Consider the following 21,009-nt stretch of genomic DNA (forward strand, 5'->3'; position numbering starts at 1 on the left):
GAATTCTGACCCTAGCGGACATGTACTCAACGCCATCAAGCATGGCGGAAAGTACCTTTCCGCCATGGTGAGAATTACGGCATCGCGAACCAACCGTACATGGCCCTACTGAGTGCCTGTACTCCACTCCCTGCCCACATTGCACAACTCCTCGTAGGCAAACGCGGCCAGTACAGTACCACACAACTCCACTCAGAAGCCGGAACCCAATGCAGATCATCTCACAATACATCGCGCCACAAATCGGAATATGCAACATCACTAGTAAAGAATAAGGCCACACGGTCAATATCTGAACATAATTTTAATGCACATCCAAATCATCAAGCCCATACAGCTATTCGCAAACTAACTCCCAAATGATTTCCATCACTGTGGGCTGCATCCGCAATGAATGACCAGCTTCTACTTGTGTGACGCCCTGTTCCTTCATGGTACACAGGGCCTACATTTACGACCAAAAAGGCAACACGGAAGCGCCTAGAACCGCAGGGCAGTCCCATGAAGTAGGCACTAGTCCAGCTGAAAGGTACATATGTTGCTCTTAGCCACTAGTACTGCGTAAGGGCATGTGGCCCATTGGCGATCGTCCCATAAGATCGTAATGGTGCTCCACTGATTAACTCGAAGCTGCAGGTGTCGAGTGTAAAAGCCATCTGCAGGAGTGGCGTACAGATGGCAGCGGCAAAAGGGGAGGAGATACCTGTCACCCAAAAGAAAAAAATAATAGCATGGGCATCCGAACTTCATATGAATTACTCAGTTCATTCAACACACTAAATATACAACCATATGCATGTTAGCACACTCAAAAGGATAAATGTCACCCAAAAATCACTTGCGAATCATAACGACATAAATCGAGCTCAATACACTATTACTAACGAGTGTATGTGTGCATGCGTCTGTCAAAACAGAATCCATTAGATGTGATTAGTAACGTGCACAGACACAAGTGTTTGAAGGCGCGTCGAGACAGGGAGGGTTCAACAAGGGCAGACAGATGATGGACCCACTATGGCAGCTTTGCATCACATAGCGCAGGGGAAGGGGATAGATATCAAAAAGCCATGCACATGACAAACCCTCAATTAAATCATCTGTCCATGCATCCATTCATCATTCCCTCATCCCGGAATAGAAACGCCTGAATATTTACTCACATTACATTTGAAACTTCCATTGAGTCTGTGCGGAATGCAGTCTGCAAAATCCACTGTGCTCCTGCCCGGTTCACTAGTGTAGTGAAGTAACATGTATTTGGGGACGTCCTGCCTCATCGTCCACTACGCTATTGCGCATCCCATTGAATTCACATCAATCATTGCATTCTCGTCATGGTCCCTGTCCCAAGGACATTCAACAATAGAACGTTACATTTCCAGACAGACCTGTGGGCGTCTCCTCGCTGCTAGTTGAAAAGCAAAAGCGCTGTCCTTCGAATTCCTCATTTGCAACATCACGTCGAAAAGGCATCTGTGAACGCTTGGATTCACAAATACATCTATGTAGTGCGGCTGTGTGTGAAAATGGCAACTGGCTTCAATCACTAATGGGACTCCCCGCCCGTCGGTGAACGTCGGTACAGTGCTGCATGAGGGTCCACCGTTAATCGAGTACTACATTCCACTGACCCTTCACAAGTTTGTCCGCGACTGCAAAAATAGTATGTGAAACAATGGGACCATAGCAGAATCAACATATTAACCAATATTTCACTGCCATCAGGATCACATACATGATTGTAATTGCAAGATGCCATGCGTCAAATAGCAGCGTTGTGTGCGGGACGTGCTCGCCCAAAAGTAATTGCAGCTGGCACAGGTGAAATGAATCACCACAGGTGGAGGCTATACAGCCTGAAAACACATAAATTGCATACCCGAACCCCTCCCACAACCACACCCACTCCCAAATACTACCGACAGGACTAGCGATGTTGGGCCTGGGGGACCTGATAGCACTGCAAGTACTCCAACTTCAAGAAGAAGACGAACAACAACGACTGCAACAACCGGCCGCACAGAGGAGACGCAGGAGGAGGAGGAGGAGGAGGGCAAGGCAGGGGCAGCAAGGCCCACCAGCACAGCCACTACCACCACGCAGGCAGCCCGCAATCCCACGCCTCCGTGCCAATCCGTTCAACCTCACTGCTGAGCAGATCCACACCCTCTACCGTTTGGACCGGGACACCATAACCGCCATTGTCGACATGACACACGCTGACCTTGTCAGCATGATAGATAGCCCAACCGCCATCCCACCCCTACTGAAGGTGGTGTCTGTACTCCACTTCCTGGCCACAGGCACCTACCAGCACACAGTCGGACAGTTGCATGGCATTTCACAGCCACTATTGTCACGGACACTATTCCAAGTGCTTGATGCCCTCCTGAAGCACGCAGACGACTACATCTGTTTACCACGCTCGGAGCAGGAGCTCACAAACGCAAAAGTGGGATTCCATGGACTTGGCGGCATACCGGGTTGCATTGGTGCCATCGACTGCACCCATGTGGAATTGGTTGTCCCACATGCCATGGAGGTCCAGTACCGCAACCGGAAACAATATCATTCTATCAATGTACAAATGGTGTGTGACTCCAACAGGATCTTTACACATTGTTGTGCCCGATTTCCAGGATCAACCCATGACTCTATGGTCTTGGGGAACTCTACAGTACCACGCTACATGGAGCGACACGCAGGGCACCGATCCTGGCTACTCGGTGAGTCTCATTTAATGCATGTGAATGTGGGGTAGGTGATGCGTCAATGACGTGGCAGGAAGGGGGGGGGATGCGTACGTAGCAATGTTATTCCACAAACATCCTTCTTTGTCCACATACAGGTGATGCCGGGTATCCACTGAAGAGATGGCTCCTTACACCAATCCGGAACCCACAGAACCAGCATGAGGAGGACTACAACCATGCCCACTCACGTACCCGTGTAGTCATAGAACAGGCATTCGGCCTACTGAAGGCTCGTTTCCGCTGCCTCAGCAGGTCTGGCGGGGCACTCCTGTACCGCCATGAGAAGGTTGCAAAGATGGTCATGGCATGTGTAATGCTACACAACATGTGCGTACGTAGAAATGTGGCCATGCCCCCTGACGCAGAACTGCAAGCACCTGAAGATGGTCATGATGAGGGTGGGGATGTGGCAGCACCTCAAGGAGTCCGCGAGGCACAGGAGGCCCGTGAGATTCGTCAGAATATCATAGATGCATGCTTCTAGTACTCACGCCTGGTGGCTGTTACATGGACACGGGACTTGTGGCACTGTGTGTGTCGGGAACATGCACAATGTGGCCTGTACGCCAAGAAAGGCCTCGTACACAAAGATCAATGTCCACACATCTCATTGGATTAATGTGTATATATGTATTGCAAATGTGAAATGGTATTACACACCCAATCGACCCGCCACCCGGAAGAACCCTACACACCCCCTCCACCCTCCTACCTCCCCCCAGAACACCAGTGTCCAGAGATGCTCATTGTCATTGGTCAGACGCTATTGCAAGCCCCCTCTCCGGGTATCAGGGGCACCCCTGCCTGTGGAGCGCAGGTTCCTCCCAGATCTGCGTTGGGGGCTGCCCTGGACGGAACTTGCAACGGATGATGTCTCTGCCTGCTCACGTCCATGCATGTCCCTAAGGGTTTGTGAGAGCTCAGTGAGCACACGGCGCACAGCGGCAAGTTCACCACATACATCTTTGGACGTCGCATGCAGTTCCCCCCTTAGGCTCTCGGTGCTTCTCTCCATTTGTCCCCTCAGGCTCTCGGTGCTTCCCTCAATTTGTGCCCTGAGTGTCTCTGTACTTCGCTCCATTTCTGCCCTAAGTGTCTCAGTAGATGTTTCAATGGCTGCCTTAGAACCCCCACATTCATCAGCATGCTCCTTGAGGAGCGTGGCCAGTTGCTGCTGTTGCACTATCATCTGCTCGAAGGGACTGTTGCCTCTGCTGGGCCATGCCCATTTCCGGTGGTGTCACAGAGGGGCTGATCACCTCATGTTGCCTTGCCACAGGCCTTGTGGGGGTTGGCCAGTCGTCGTCTTGTGGGTGCCCCTGCGTGGTGTCCTCATGGTGTACGGGATGAAACATACAGGGGGATTGGGACAGGTCATGGATGGATCCTACATCTACAGCACCGTTTTCTGTGTCGGAGCATGCTGGCATGAAAGCTGTGTCACCTATGGTGCTGCTGCCACCAGAAGCAGTGCCTTCTGTGGCATCCATTGGGGGGTCCTGTGGTGCTGCTGTTGTGGACATGCTGGCTGCTGGGGTGCCTGTTGATGTCCCCTCCAGTGTGCTGCCACTCGATTTGTGCTGCTGACGTGTCTTGATCCGTGCAGCTGAGGTGGAGGGTCTTTGGCCGTTGGTCTTGGGCCTCTTTGCAGGTGTGCTGGTAGGGGTGTCCTGAAGCTCGTCGTTTGATTCGGACCCTGTGGTGGAGTAAAGGAGGGCAAGCGTTATTTATGGGTCTGTTGTAATTGGAATGGCAATGTATCACATGCATTGGGGTGGTACCTGAGGGTGATTTGGGTCAGGGCCTTGGGGGAGGTCTCATTTTCGTGTGGATTGAGGGTGCAGTTATTTTGCAGCCTGCAGTTAGGGTGTGCATGCTGCACATGCAGAGGGTGTTTTTAGGATTTTTACTTATTTATGTATTTAATCTGACTTTTACAGGGCGCTATCATGGCAATGTATGTGGACGTTCTCCTGGACATGTGTTTCTATTGCACTATGGGGACACATTGTGCTTCACATGATTGGACTTTGTGGATTTAGCGTTGTTTAATTTGGCCCACCTACCTGATTCTTCGGATGTCTGCACTCCTTTCTCCATCCCTCCGACTCCCTCTATGCTCTCCATTCCAATGGTGGAGGCACAGATTTCTTCCCAGCGGTCAACTTGATGGGTGAATCAGATCCTCCCCCGGTAGCTGTGGCAATGTTGCGGTTGGCTGAAAGTATGCTCCGGACGCGTATCCGCGAGTCGTCCCATCGCTTCCTGCATTGCTGTGGGTTGCGGGGTGCGGTCCCCACCGCACTTACCCGCTGTGCCAGCAGGGCCCATATGTCCCTCTTGTTCGCAAGTGCCGTCCTGGTCATTTGCGTCGAGAAGACGACGGCAGCGTTCTCCTGGAGGGTCTCTGTGAGCACGGTGAGTTCCTCATGGGAGAAGTGGACCTGCCGCTTGCGATCGCACGCTTTTTTAGCAACTTTTCCCATTTTTCTTTTTTATTATGGGGTGGCTAACGGGTTGGGATGTGTCTCAGGGTTGGATTTTTATGGTTGTGTTGGGATTCTGATTTTATAGGTGTACGGCGTCCTGTTTCCCGTTCCGGCCCCATGTTTTTACTTCCGTTTCCGTATATTTGCAGTGACCGTAATTTGCGCTGACCGCTCATTACGGTGACCGCTAAGATGGGTGGCGGAATTGCACCTAGGGCGCCGTACGACGGCGGAATGGGCCGTTTTGGGGTCATTTCCGCCATCGCGGACTTTGCACTTCCGCCATGGCGTGGTGCTCGTGCCCGATGGGTCGGAATTGGCCGCACTTTGCTCCATCGTGCAATGGCGGAAACGCTATTTACGCTATGGCGGTCATGTCAGTTACTTTCCGCCAGGGTCGTAATGAGGGCCAAAGACTGATATATTTGGGATATTTCTTCTCTGTGTAAGATAGTGAGCTAAAGACTCTGGGTAAGGTTCTTGTAACCAGGACTCATGTCTGGCAGAGAGTCTCCCAGGACCCCCCTTGTTATTTGCATATTTCAAGTAACTTTGTGTCTCACCCCAAATTACTAGGGGAATCCAGACGTGGACCCTTTGCTCACTATTCTTAGAGAGGTACAGCTACGCCCTACTGATGAGGTTCAACCAGACCTGAACATGTGTCTGGGGTTGCTGTTGGTACTCTTGTTCAGAGGAGAATTGCCTAGCATTTCGGTGCTGGACTGCCCCAGGGCAGGACAAAGACTGATATGTTTGGGATGTTTCTTCTCTGTGAAAGATAGTGAGCTAAAGACTCTGGGTAAGGCTCTTGTAACCAGGACTCATGTCTGGCAGAGAGTCTCCCAGGACCCCCCCTTGTTATTTGCCCCATTTCTATGTCCATCATGACAGAAGCTAATCCGGGAGCTCAGCAAACCACTGTCAGGCGCACCTCTGCTCTACCTTCACTGCACATGTAAGTAACAGAACCAGATGACAGGTGTCGTAAGCCCCTCAGCTGGAACTCAAGTCGGTAACAATACTTATGGTTATGTGATTCTGTTGTGTACCGAATGGAGTGCATGTATATTGTGCTTGCCACCAAAGGGGATGGGACTCATTTACTTGCAAGTATGCCATTTTCTGGAATTGCGATATGCTTAGATCGTCACATAACAATATTATGTGCTGTTATGGGATTTAGCTATATTAATCCCTTATGGGTTGGCACCTATTTCATAGGGCAAGGACATGTGTATCTAGCCAGGACAGGAGTAGGAATTGAAATAGACATATTTTATTTGGAGCTGAACAATAGTATACTTAGCAAACAATAATAGTACAATGGCTTTCTTTGCTGCTGTTTTGTGGACAGGCCACTTCCAAAGGAAATGTACTGTAAGGTAGGACCTTAGTAGTGGAAATGTGTAATGAGCTAGTTGAAAGTCATTGACTATGGCCAAAGTGGACATCTATCGGAATACATCTGCTCATTTAAGTATTTATTTTTATATATATAGGGAGGAACACTGCCATTTTGATCACAAAGAAGGTACAGTAGATAATTAATCATATTTGCCGGGAAGCAGTGAGCTTCTTACAAAGGTGTGAGTTTGAGTGACATTCTGACCAGGCTGTGGAGGGGAGTAAATGGAACAGTCACCGGGGACAATACATGGGTTGGCCTACATAGATTAAGGACAACCAACAGACATTTTTAAGTGCAGGAGTCAGTGAATGAATAGGAAATATTCCCATGACCTTGTGCCAACTTTAGTGGCTCCAACACAACACCAGAAGAAGAGGCCCACGGTCATAGAAATATTTCCTAAGCTTACGGGTGCGCTGCAACCACTAGCACACCTCACGATGACTACTCCAGAATGACACAAATAGTATCATGTACTCAGGGCTGCACAAGAAAAAGAAAACCGTGCATCTCGTCCTGACCACAAGCCTCAGAAAAAAACACCCAGAAAGCAGCTTTTCAAATGTCCACAGAACGTTTTTTGAATCAACTCAATTTCACAGAATTCTGTCGCGAAAGACAAATGCAAATTCTACCAGGCTTGCGTTTGAGCCCTGGAAAGGAACATCTATGGGAATGTAGCGTTTTCAGGCCCTTACATCATTGAATAAGCGACCTGTACAAAAACTCTGTATGATGCCAACAAGTCCACATCCATTTTGTGAGACTATTTCCACATACAAATCTGTTCCAGACGATTTCCTATGTAGAAAAAGACCATTTTTAATTCCATAGATGTTCTCCTTGACTGGCTGCCCTGTTGGCAGTTTCATAGCAATCTATGTAGTACAATAAAACACATTGGGCCTCATTACACGGTAGGCGGTGAGCCATGGCGCTATTAGTGCCATGGCTCATGCCGGTAAAATACCGGCACCGCCTTGGCGGAAAGGGGATTTACCGCCCCATTCCAAGGTTGGAGGGGCGGTAAATCCCCTTTCCGCCATTGCCCTTCCCCATTCCCATTTCTGCCCCATAGGGCTCTATGGAAATGGGGAAGGCGCTAATTACGGCACCGCAATTTTGCGGTGCCGTAATTAGCTCCGAGGTCCCTTAGCGGGTTGGATTTTAACGCCTGCAAGAAGCAGGCGTTAAATCCTCCAACCCGCAAAGGGACCTCGTAGTACGGTGGTAAGGGTTAACGGTCACCGTTGCCATTAACGGTGACCGTTAACCCTTACCGCCGTCCGTGTAATGAGGCCCATTTTAACCTACAGGCTGTTTTTCTCTTTTTATAACGGGTACAAAAATATACATATCTGCAAACTATTTCTTCTTAAAAATTGAAGAGATAATGGTGAATTGTCCCATGGTACCTTACAAGCGCTACTCAAATACACGTCATCAGAAGAATTCCCTGCAGAAACAATAAACTAGCCTTGGCTATCCTCAGCCTGGCAGACAAGCATCACCCCTTGTGTAGTTTGTTTGGCTACACGTTTTAACTTATAGAAAATTAGACTGATGTTCTAGACAAGGCCATTTCCTACATCACTATAACAGCTTTATTGTGATGGTTTTAGCAAAAACAGGTTGTATCATTACATTGGAATATCACTTTCTCGACAAAGAATCAAAATCAAATCTGTGTTAAAAAATGTGGAACACATCCTTTTTTATTGGAAGTCAAAATACTGCATTGTTATTAGTAAGTGACGTCCGTGCCTACACACATGGTAGTCAGTTGCTTGGTAGCAACACCGCTGGAAGGATCCCACTGTGGGCCGGATCCTCATGTAGGTGTTAAGTACCGAAAAGGACGTTAAAAGGCTTAAGAACCGTTTCAGTACTTAAGACCTATTCTGAAGGTGGCGCATTCTTCCGAAGTCGGAAGAATGCGCCACTTTTGGAATACATGTGGCCGTTGCTAGGATGGGTTGGAAACCAACCTAGCAACCGCCACATTCGTAAACTGGCTTTTTGGAATCCTATTCTTTTGGCACTCCTCCAGTTTAATATGTGCGCTAAACTAGCGCACATTTACGGTACCCTTTTGGTGCTGTTAAACTGGAGGAGTGCCACAAGAAGTCTTGTATGGTGTAAATGGAAGTGTCCATCCACCCGTGTTGTATATGGACACCTTCATGTACAGCAAAGCGAGCAGCTTCAACGTTGGATTCTGCAAGGTTGAAGCTGCTTGCTTTGGTGTACATGAAAGTGTTCATATACAACTATACACCGCACGAGTGTATATGAACACTTTCATGTACACCAAAGCGAGCAGCTTCAACGTTGCAGAATGCAACGTTGAAGCTGCTTGCTTTAAATGAAAGTGTTCATATACATCACACGGGTGTGTATGAACACTTTCCTATACACCACAGTAAGCAGCTTCAACATCCTGCAATGTTGAAGCTGCTCACTTTGGTGTAAAGGAACTGTGTTCTCGGCAGCATTTTTGTTAAGTAACGATTCCCTCGTTATTTAACGAAAATGCTGCAGAGATTCTGCAATCCGCCTGTTTCCATTAGAAACAGGCGGATTACAGCGAAAGCACTGTCGTGCTTTGCGAAGACGCCCAGGCCCACATGAGAATAGCAGTGGTGCCTGGGCGTCAAGAAATGGCGCAGTGAGTTGTGCTATTTAGCACGCTCATTGCTCCAAGATGAGAATCGGGCACTCTGTGTTTCCCAGGAAGGCAACAACCCAGAAGGCAAAGCGGCAATTTGAGGGACTCCAGGAATGTTCTAGGAAATTAGAAATGCAACCTGCATGCTTAAGAATGACACAGAGATGCCAGAACTGAAGATACTAGTTAAAGTGCAGCCTATGGATGTCTTTGATTTTTGACTACCATGTTTTTTTATTTGTTTTTTGCCCTTTTTATGTGCTTCAAAGTGTCCCAAAGGGCTTAACTAAAGCACTGATTGGATAGCTGTGCAGAGCGTGGTTCAAGTAGGCCGAGTGGCCTTACCCGCAACTACTGTCTACCAAAGCACTTGGAGCATATGAGGGATTTCTCTCTGTTAATACTGCATTTCCAAAAGCTTTTTCATATCCACATTTGTGGAGGACGTAAGCTAAATATGCCTATTTAATGTGTTCCTACTGCATGGGTGTGAGTCCGAACTAGCCCCTTAGTTCCAGAAGCCCCTCCACGTTGTATGAAAGTAAGGTTGAATATAGGGATGGTAGCATCTTTAGAGTCCTGTCAATGGCCATGTTGCCAGAATGGCGGCTGAGAGAACAGTAGCTTGAACAGAGGGCTCCTCTCTCCCCTGATTTTGATGGGGCAAGGATAAAATGAACATACAAAACAGCAACAAAAAAGAGATCGAACTGGTGGAAATACCTGCACCCCAGAAACCTGAGAAAACCAGACCTACCCTAAATAATGAAGGAGAAGCCCCAAGCCCAGCAGACATACATTCCCCACTGCTTAAGGAGGATGAAGATGATGGAGAGGTGAAAACCACGATGGGGGACTATCATTTAAGGTGACCCAGTTGGAGGATAGGATGACAAGACTGGAGTGAAAACAGAAGGACTTTCTAGAGAATTGACTGGGAGTTTCAGACCCTACAACGAGATAAAGGCAGAAATGCCTAGACTGCGTTCAACGACTACAACGTTGAGCATAAAAAGCAGAGGGAGGATAGCTCAGTGGAAACGCGCTCGCCTTGGAAGCAAGACGATGCAGAGCAACACAGGTTTGATCTCTGGGTCCGTGCTTAGAAACCTCTGGGTATTAAGCACGTTAAAAATAACCAATTATAAATGATAAAAAATTAAATTATAAAATTATAGACAACTTAATCCAAGGCTGGCAGGAGCAGAGAATGGGTCGGGGGTGAGAAGGATACACACCAACTGGTACTAAGGTTACTCATGGACATTTTGGGTAAAGATACAAATAACCCCTCAGACCAGGGCTTGGCATATAGATTGGGAAGAATGAATGAGAAAAAACGAAGGCAAATCATTTTAGCAAAGTCCAGGATGAGCGCCAGAGACAGGATACCACGGCTTTCAAGAAAAAAGGGAAAGCCATCTTACAAGGGTGCACCCGTGGCTATCTCCCCGTATTTTCCCAAGGAAGAGGTCGAAAAAAGGAAAGCTTTCTGGGAAGAGAAATCATTAGCCAAAGATCTGAATATAAAAGTACAATTCAACAGCCCAGCAAGGCTTTAAGTATATTGAATGCAGGGAAGACCCGGGAGAGGCTATGCTATGGCTGAAGGGATTTCAATCAGAAACTATGTAAACCCCTATTTCTCAAAATATGTTTTGATACTTTTGTCGCGATGCCACCACTTTCATTACAATACAGATATATGGGCGAAGTAACGGGGATACAGCTATGTATTTTTCAACTCTCATTTTAATAGCCATATCTACATAGAAATTACAATGCAATGCACTCATATTTACATCGGGGTTGGTTCATCTATTAATAATTATTTTTCATTAAAGAAGGTAAGTCTGATAGGTAATTTTTTAAAACCGTTAACGGGTTTGCATGGCTGCTTTAATTTAATTTCGCTTCACAAGATAAGCAAGCTCGTTCTTGCCTCTGTGATGGATGACGATGCAAGAGTCATGCGTGGTTCACGTCAGAGACACGTAAGGGCCTCATTACGACCCCGGCGCTAAACCATGGTGCTATTAGCACCATGGTCCATGCCGGGGTCCACCATGGTGAATGGCGGAATTACCGCCCCATTCCAAGGTTGGCGGGGCGGTAATTCCCCATTCACCATGGCCCCTTCCCCATTCCCATTTTTGGCCCATAGGGCTCAATGGGAATGGGGAAGCGCTAATTACGGCACCGTAAATTACGGTTCCGTAATTAGCTCCTAGGTCCCTTTGCGCGTTGGTTTTTTAACGCCTGCTAAAAGCAGGCGTTAAAGTGCAATCCGCAAAGGGTTCCTCGTAATCAAGCGTTAAGGTTTTAACGGCACCGACACCTTTTACGACGCCGTTAACCCCTTAACGCCTGGGTTGTAATGAGGCCCCTCTGTAGTTAGCAGAGGATGTTTCTGGCACCTTTGTTGATCCTTTCCTCGATGCGTTCATTCCCCGGTCGCGATTCATGAACGGGCAGACAGGAGGGACGGCGGGTGGGTACGATGAACTTTTCTGGCGTGTGTACTGTTACGTTCACTTGTCCAATCAGTTTTGGGTCTAGTACACCTCGAGCATTACGCATAACTTTCTATAGATGCCTTAATGGTTTTCTTCAATGGTCTGGTTCATTTTGCTTATCGGAAAAGCTTCCCTGGACACTTGCTTTTTAATCTTGGCCAAGCTGTTTGCAGCAGTTGTTCATTATGTAATTCAGCTTACTCTTAAGAATAAACCGATCGGTCGGTTGTTCATGACTGGGGGGCTGAACTTTGCGTTAATAATTGCAGTTTGAAGTGTTAGTTAACCTAATACTTGTCACAGAACCAATACACTGCAAGGGTGAGGTCCAAGGACCAAATACGAATGGGGGTTCATTACCTGTTGGTAAGATCAGGAGTTATGGATGTTTGTTATGCTTAGGATTAGCATAAGCTGTTTGGTTGTTCATTACATGGGCGGGGGTTGTTTTTTCGTTTTTTCTCTTCGGTTAGAGTAAGACTTATTTGACTATATTAGTTTGTTACTTGTTTGTTGGAGAGCTAGACAGATTAGTTCAGTTGTAGTGAGTTACTATGATGTCACAGAGTATAATACCACCTCTAGTTACGGGGGGTGGGGGAAGGGGGGTTCCTGCAATCCTTCTGTGAAGGTTGAGAGCACGCGGCACTTGGAATTAGTTTCACAGAATGTTAATGGACTAAATAGTGTCATCAAGAGGAAAACATGTTTGACATATTTAAATAGATTAGGCACTGATGTGGCCATGTTACAGGAAACACAGCTGAGTGTGGAGGAATCTGAGAAATTGTGTAGGGGTTGGGTTGGCAAGGTACTTTCATCAAATCACAACACACACTCTAGTGGATTTCGCGATTTTAATACGTAAGAATATTCATGTTAATGTAATCTCAGAGAAGAAAGGCAAAGAGGGCAGGATAATGATGGCACGTGTCCAAATGCAGAGCACATTAGTTTCTGTGTTTATTATATATGCACCCTCCAGCGCAAATGTTTTTAATCAGTTAACACAATTTCTAGCTGTTGACGCCGATGTCACTGTGGTTTGGGGGGGGGGGGGGATTTCAATGAATTCCTTCACCCGCTGCTGGATAGAAGTGATGCGTTACGCACACATTTTCATAATGCACAGGGAAGAAGGGCTCTTTTAGATCTGATTCATGAATTTAAACTTTTCGGACCTTTGGAGAATAGAACACCCCACAGCTCGAGATTATAGTTTCTATTTAGGTGCCCATGACACATAATCCAGAATAGACTAGATACTGACTTGAGGGGGGTGTCACAGTGTTGTTTACATAATGAGATAGAAACTATGCACATTTCTGATCATGCACCATGCACATTTCTGATCACACACCGATTGTTATGGATGTGACTTTGGAGTTTCCGCTCAAGAAATCTCACAACTGGAAGATGAGAGATACGAGAAACAAAGTTACAGAGGCAACTTCATGGGAACAAACAGAAACAGAGAGGTGGGTAATGCGACAGTCTGGGAGGCATTAACATGTTACATCTAGAGCCTCCTTATTGGTCAATCATGCAAGGCTAAGAAAGGTAAAGGTCTTGAAACATCCAGCCTGGAGAGTGCTATTAAAAATCTGGAACAGGTGTATACACAGTGCAAAAGCGAAGTAGCAAGATGAGAAATAGTAAAAATAAATATGAATTCATTAATATCTTGAGCTCGAAAGCAGCATTTACTTGATTCAGAACAAGATGCAATTACTATGAAGATGGAGATAAATGAAGCCGGCTATTAGCACATGGCCTGAGGGTTTTGGAAGGAGAATGAATCCTTAGTGCCATCTCTCCAGCCCAAAAGTCTCTACACCAGCTCCCGGTGACTTCCAGGATCAAATGCAAATCCCTCTGCATCATCCACAAGGCTGTCTGGGGCCTGGCACCTCTCTACATCCAGCTTCATCTCCCTAAATACTGCCCAGCCAGAAACCTTTGGTCCTCTGGCTCCAACTCTCTGCAGGTCAAACGTTTCTCCAAGCAAAGAGTTGGAGGTAGATCCCTGTCCTCGGCTGGTGCCTCCCTATGGAACAACCTCCCTCATCCCATCAGACTTGAGCCAGATCATCTTAAGTTCCAGAAACTTCTCAAGACCTTCCTTTTCTACTCTGCCTTCCATCTCCACCTCCCTTGCAAGGCTCTCCACCTGCCACTGCGGCCTGATCCCTTATGAGCCATACAGGGGCCAGACCACCCCACCCTACTAGTCCCTCCCAGCATCCTTCACCAGCACTTGCCCTTGGCCACCCTCCCACCCACTGCACTTGCCTCCGCTCCCCTCTCTTTCTCCTGGCACTTGCCGCCTTGGCCTGTACAGCACTTGCCCCCCCCGATGGGGTCCTCCCCTCATTTGCACTTCTCCCTCTACCCCCACCCCCTTGGACTTATCTCCTTAAGCACTTGCATGGTAGGCTTGTTACATGGCCAATATAACTGTCTCTTTGTCTTCCTGTTGCTGTTTTTTCTCATGATATCCCATACACCACTTATCCCCCTTCTTGCCTTGTGGCGCATGGAAACACTTGTGTATAGGCGCAATACAAATGTCCAATAAATAAATACAATTAGAACAGAAGAAAATCATCTTACATATAGGCCAGAGGAAATTGATAGAGAATTAGTGACATTCTTTGAAAAGCTATATACCAGTGAGTTAGATCTGGATGAGAGTAAAATTACTACATTTATTGATGAACTCTGTTTGCCCAGATTGGCATCTGCAGAACAAGAGAAGCTGGATCAAGAACATAACAACAAGAATTGTTTGGTGCTGCAATGAGCCTAAATATGGGTAAATGTCACGGCCAAGATGGACTTCCAGCTGAATTCTTCCAGATAATGCCAAAATCCATCTTTGATGCATTGCATGGCATGTGAAACTCTGCAATTAGAGACAATATTTGACCAGTGACTTTGAGACACTCTTCTCCTTGGAGAATATAAAGTCAGCACAACTCCAAGTGGATTTTATACCCATTAGTTTGATGGACACTGATTGCAAAATAATGGCAACGGTATTAGCACAGCGTGTGGAAAACATCATACAGAAGATTGTTAATCTGAACCAAGCTGGCTTTCGAAAGAGACGTCATTTTTCCATAGGTGGCGGGTTTGTTGCTTGGTGCTGAAAAGGCTTTAGATCGTATTGAATGGTTTCATGTTTACAACTTTAAAAGAGATGACCTTTGGAAGCAGGATTCGGCAATGGATCAAACTACTGATTATGGCCCCAACTGCCTCGTGGTAGTTAATGGTTGATGCTCACAGCCTTTTCCTTTGGGCAGCGACCAGGCAAAGATGTCCTCTCTCTCCTCTACTTTTTGTGATAGCCATGGAACACCTGGCATGGTGGATTAGGGAGGAAGATAAGATAATAGACGTCGGATACGTAGGAGTAGATCAAAGGATTTGGCTCTATGCTGATAACTTGCTGCTATTGGTACAAAATAAAAAAGTTTCTCTACCGTCTCTAATGGGCAAGATACATGACTATGGAGAACTCTCAGGTTACAAAGTTAATTGGTTGACATCTGAGGCCTTACCTCTTTGGGGAAGGTAAATGCTATTAAAATGACTGCTGCACTGAGAATAAACTATGTATTATCCATGATTCCGCTCTTCTCAACACAAGAAATGTACAAAGAGTTTGACAGGCTAGATCAAAAAGTCTTGTGGGAAATGAAGCCGAGATTGGCACTATGGAAATTACAACCCCAACCCAAAAAGGTGGTATGAATACACCCAATTTAGAAGTTTATCACCTGGCTTTTTCTTTGCTTCACATTTTAACCTTTCTCAGGGAAGAAACAGTGGCTTGGGTCATGGCAGAGGCTAGTAAATTAGGCCCACTGGCACCTGTGGCTCTATTTTTGATGATCATGAAAAGGAATGATCATCTTGGGGGTCCTACAGAGTTTTTGAGATGGTGTTGGAAAGAGATGTCCACAAGGCTAGGAGTTGATGCACATATTTCTGGTAAGTCGTCATTGTGGTTTAATCCCATAATTACTCATAAGAAGAAGACATTATATTGGTCAACATGGCGCCTGGCTGGGACACGATGGATATAGATGATTTGATATCCAATGGGAAGTGGGTTCAATTTGCCTCTTTACAAAGGAAGACGGAACTTGAGTACTGCACATTTAGAGACTATAAAACATTGTGAACAAGCATCTAAAAATCAGGAAATTGTGAGGAGCACGTGAGTGGGTCACATTTTTGGAAGGAAAATTTGAATACAGTTGGAGAAACAAGGCCAATTGGCCTCAGCTTTATACACACTCCTTCAGAACTCTAAGGAGGAAAATATGTCTTTGCAAATCAAATGGGCTGAAGAGCGTGGACAAGCGGGTCCTGTGGAAGAATAGAAAGGTTTTAATGAGAACGTGGTTCTAATTTCACTAAACTGGGGGATAGAGCATGACAGATAAAACAAATTTGAGTATTTTGGACATCTGCACGTAGGGTGGATAAAGGAATGTGTGATTCAGATGTGTGCTGGAGTTGTGGGCATTGAAGGGGAACACTGGAACATATGCTTTGGGAGTGCAGTCGAGTGAGCAGTCTCTGGAGGAAAATTTCAGCGACTTTGAATAAAATCTTACATACAGACACTGACTTTGGCTTTGAGACTCTGATTCTGGGGGCGGGAACTCACAGATTGAAGACTTGTCATTTTCACAGAAATGCTTGGTTTTCAGGGTGGTGATGATAGAGAAAAAGCTGATATTAGGGGGATGGAAGAAAACAGGACCTTGCCTGAAGTACACAAAATGCACAGGACTTCATTGGTGGAAAGAGTGCTTTGGAAGAGGAGGAAGAACATGCATTTTTTCGAAGAGATTTGCTTGCACATCTCGCAGATCTTGTTATAACTACACGTGGAAATGTGTATGGGACGGTGATTTACATTTTGGGATTGTACTCTGAATGAATATCAGTTTTATGTTAACTTTCATGCTTTATGTTCTTTTTCACTTCCTTTGAATTGATAATAATTTGTTAATATAAAATAAAAAAGGGAAATGTTGCCTTTTTAATACATCTTTTTGTATAAATGTCTTCATCCCATCATTATTGTTTGTATACGCTAAAACACAGATGTTTACTTTCACACACAGACACGCGTAGGCTCCTACAGTTAGAGGATGGCACCTTATGAGAATACGTTCTTCATTAATTTGTACCAACGTTTGTTACAGGAAGAAAAATGTTCTCATGAGTTCATAAAACATTGATATCATTGGACCTTGAATAATGGTCTTCATCATACACGGTGTACTACAACTTAGTGATAAAAAACTGAACTCTACACACCTTATCTAGGAAATCCCCCAAATATCACCACTGTAGTATTGACACATGCGTAAAATACGTCTATTGAGCGGCAGTTCGAAATTCAATATATTCCCTCATATACATACTTCATAATCTTCCTCGAATCCAAGATTGGTATCAGCACGCTGCTTCTTAACAAAAGCCTCAAAATTGTCGAGTGTAATTCCACTTGTTCTAAAAATATGAAACAATTGATGTTCAGTGGAGATTCTTAAGAAAAGGTATTCACAAAACATGTTTACCAAAGTAATTAAATCACTTACTTTTTGTGACGACTTTGTAAAACAAAAAGAAGAAGAAAATATTATTACATCACAAAATGTATTAAGTTGCTTTATTTAATTTGATATTCTGTATATATTTTATTTTTATCAGTCAAAAACAAATCAAAATTTATTGCGATCAAAATAGTAGATGATACATCTGTTGTACAATTATAAATTACCTGGATGTCAAAGCATTTCACTGATTCCTTTTTTCAATATAACAGCAATAGGTGAATGGTCCACGGGTTTTACATTGCATTATTCAGTTTTGGCTCTAGCATTTTAACAATGGGATACCAACACTGATAATACAAGTTTACTCAATGCTACTGTTCCGGAACCACCTGAAGACCCCACTCTTCAAAGGACATCTCACCAATGATTGATCCCTCCACTCAACCCTTCCTCCCTCCTTCTCCTCCTACCCACCCCAGCTCCTCTGCTACCCTGTACCCTACTTTTAACCCTGTGAATGCACCCACTTTCTCTGTGCTCCATTACCTTCCAGCTGGGTTTGAGCATTATGAAACCCATACACACATACATACATACATACTTACATACATTCTCTTCATTTTTGTATTATATTCATCATACACATGTTATTAGATAAAGTGACATGTTTCATTTTAAATATTTGGTGTTTTTTAATTTCTTGGTAAATGTAAATGTAAAGTTTGGCCTTAGAAACAGAGGATGGTGGCCTGCAGTGGGAAGTTCACCAAAAAATACAGGAAACAAGCTCCGGTAATCCAGTTCTCAAAATGCACTTATCACATAAAAAAAGGGCTAAGCCGCCATAACCAGTAGAGTGAGGTTTGTACATCTTTGCTCACAGCACTTTGCAGGTGGCAAGAAGAAATAATTGTTCCAAATTATTTATCTATAATTCAGAAGTTGAGCCATACTCTGATTTTTCGACTTGTAGAGATGCAAAGGAGTTCGCAGAATAACTGGCCAAGATGTTGTAAAGGGTCTGTCGTTCGCCCAATTATCACAAGTTGAATAACTTCAGCACAGACTACACCAACGACCCGAGTGTCCTGTACCGGGGTAATCACAGCTGCAGTGGTAATCAGATATTTCGACCTCTATGCTAAGTAGGCCTTATAACATGATAGCTCCAGAGTATACCTGCCTGACAAAACCAATGAATCCGACTGAGTCGGCTGTAGCTGGGAGACTCATGTATGTCTCTGCCTTTATTACTGTCAACATCACAGAAGGACCTTGAAGATTCTCCAGTTGGCTGGTCTGACCAACAAAGAGCACTTAAATTCAATTTGAATAGGTCCGTAGGGAAAAGTATTTAAGCAAGGAACCATAAAAGGGTAATGGAGAAGTCATTGGGCAGCCAAGCTTCAGGCAGTCATTTTCCCAAGACCTTCCATGATGAGAAGATGCATCCAGCTACAGGTGTTTGCTGCACACGCCCCAATACTCCAACTACAAGCTGTCCGACTATACTGCACTCATGATCCCTAATAAGTGTGAAACCGGGTATGCAATTGTCTGCATACTTGAGAACTGTCTGTTTTGGGTTGATATGTATAAAATAGCACTACCCTGTAAGACAAAGACAATTTTCTGGAGTGAAAGGCTTGCATTTGGGCTGATTTGCATATCCACAATGCCTTGCTCATGTGGCTCTGAACTGGAGATGTACTTCCTGTGACTGTTCCTGGGTGGCGCTGGTGCATGTGTGGAGTGACTCAAATGGCTATTCAACTTTCAAATTGTTTTTAAATTCATTTGCCCCCCTCATTTTGTGAATGGGAATGGACTGTTTACGGCAGCAGTTCACATTACTACTGTATGATATTTTTTAAAGGCACAAAATGTTCCATTCTGAAGCCCACTTTTTCACATCCTTTAACTGTTCCCACCAAAAAACTATTTTCTGTATTTAAGGGAGATGCACGCGCTTTTCTTCACTACAAGAAAAAAACTGTTTTAAATACTTTAGGTACGCTTTTAAACTTTTGACTTCCACGTTGTGAATGGATGTAAAAATTGGAGTAGCAAACAAGTTATATGACCCATTTGTGAAGAGGAATGCTAGGGGGAAAACCACCCTGATCTGTGTGTTATGTTTATTGGTTGCAGGTGTCCCCCACCCCCACAGCCGGCCATGACTGCCCCATCTGCATCCCCTCCAGTAGTACTGGTCGCTCTCAGGCCACGCCCCCAACTGGACCCCACACTTCCCCTCCCTTGGCAAATCCTGGCTGTCCTCATTCCCTCTCTTTCTTGACTGCTAACATCTCCCAATCCTTTCAGCATGTTCTTCTTGTAATGTATAGCTTGCTGTCACAACTGCTCCCCGCTGACTTTGTTCCCATTTCGCCCCAAAACATTTTCATCTTCTAATGCATCCAGAAATACTACTGTTACCCCCGTTCTGTGGGCCTCATTCCGAGTTTGGCAGAAAATCTGCCGAATTACGTCCAACATGAGCTTACATTACCACTGCTCGGTCCCATGGATTTACCACAGGGTTCCGAGTGGTGATATGGCAGTGGTAGTTCCCATGTATCGAGTCCCTAGGACTCCAGGGGGATTTTGGCAGATTTATCATGAGCAGTAATTCTTCCATGAGGCGCTTTTTGGTATTAAAGTGGAGGATTAATCTTCAGAATCAGCTTGGTGCTAAATCCTCCACTTCAATGCCAAACTCGTAGTTTGGTGGTGCAGTAAAAACAGCAGTAATTCTGTTACCACCAAAAAGGTGGTAGTAACGGAAATCCCACCTCTTTTTTACTGCACTGCCAAACTTGTAATGTTCTGGTGGTGAAAATGTCTTTGATCAAAACATGCATTTTTCTGCTTTCTCCAATAAACACATATACAGAGTTAGGCCGGCATCCGCTTGAGGTGGCATTGCTTCTGCAGAACAACCTGTCAGCAGGGACGTATAAGGTATTGGTTTTGAGATGGGGAGCACCCACACAAAGTCCAGGGTTATAGGGGTAATACCACGTATGGGTAAACATAACATCTTAAATGTTCTCTAAGGGGGGGTCTTGGTGACAAGAAAAATGTATGTCTACAGAAATGCTATGTACCACCAACCCTCAGGTTGTGGGAATGCCTGTCTGGTGATTGCAATGATTCAAAATGCGCCGCAGAATAGCAGTCAAACAGCACCATAGAAGTTAATTGAATCATGGATCAACATTTCCTGAGTGACAAAGTGGATATCAATACAGAGACCTTGCCTTCTCCATGGGCACTTTCTGGTCACCCTCAACTGCAAAGACAGATTTTCCATCCTGTCTAGCGTATGCCTCATCTTGGGTGGCACTGGGAGCCAATCAACATCCTCGCTGCAATCATAACCTCATTCAGTTTTGGCAATGTAACATTTTCTACCACTGGCAAATGTCAGCACTTGGTTGTCATGCTTCATGACAGGGCACAGACCACATTATGCCTGGTGCATGTCGTTGAGTCCCTGCTGAGGAATGTGAACAAAGGTACTGCAGTGCTGGTTAGACTGTTTTTTTTTTTACAGCAAAGTCAAATGACTTAGCCCAGCT

At 45.3% G+C, this 21,009-nt stretch overlaps 1 protein-coding gene across 1 annotated transcript in view; it reads right to left on the reverse strand.

Moving 5' to 3' along the window:
• The window catches only part of LOC138505094 (uncharacterized), a 717,078-nt gene that overhangs the window by 63,259 nt on the left and 632,810 nt on the right, over positions 1-21,009 (reverse strand). Inside the window, exons 56-57 of the mRNA XM_069625408.1 lie at positions 17,468-17,479; positions 17,291-17,378 (exon numbers count right to left, since the gene is read on the reverse strand). Coding sequence (XP_069481509.1) covers positions 17,291-17,378; positions 17,468-17,479 — 100 coding nt within the window. The remainder of the gene's footprint in view (positions 1-17,290; positions 17,379-17,467; positions 17,480-21,009) is intronic.

The sequence above is a fragment of the Ambystoma mexicanum genome, chromosome 11 (assembly GCF_040938575.1).
Source record: "Ambystoma mexicanum isolate Mex_15411 chromosome 11, UKY_AmexF1_1, whole genome shotgun sequence".
Lineage (NCBI taxonomy): Eukaryota > Metazoa > Chordata > Amphibia > Caudata > Ambystomatidae > Ambystoma > Ambystoma mexicanum.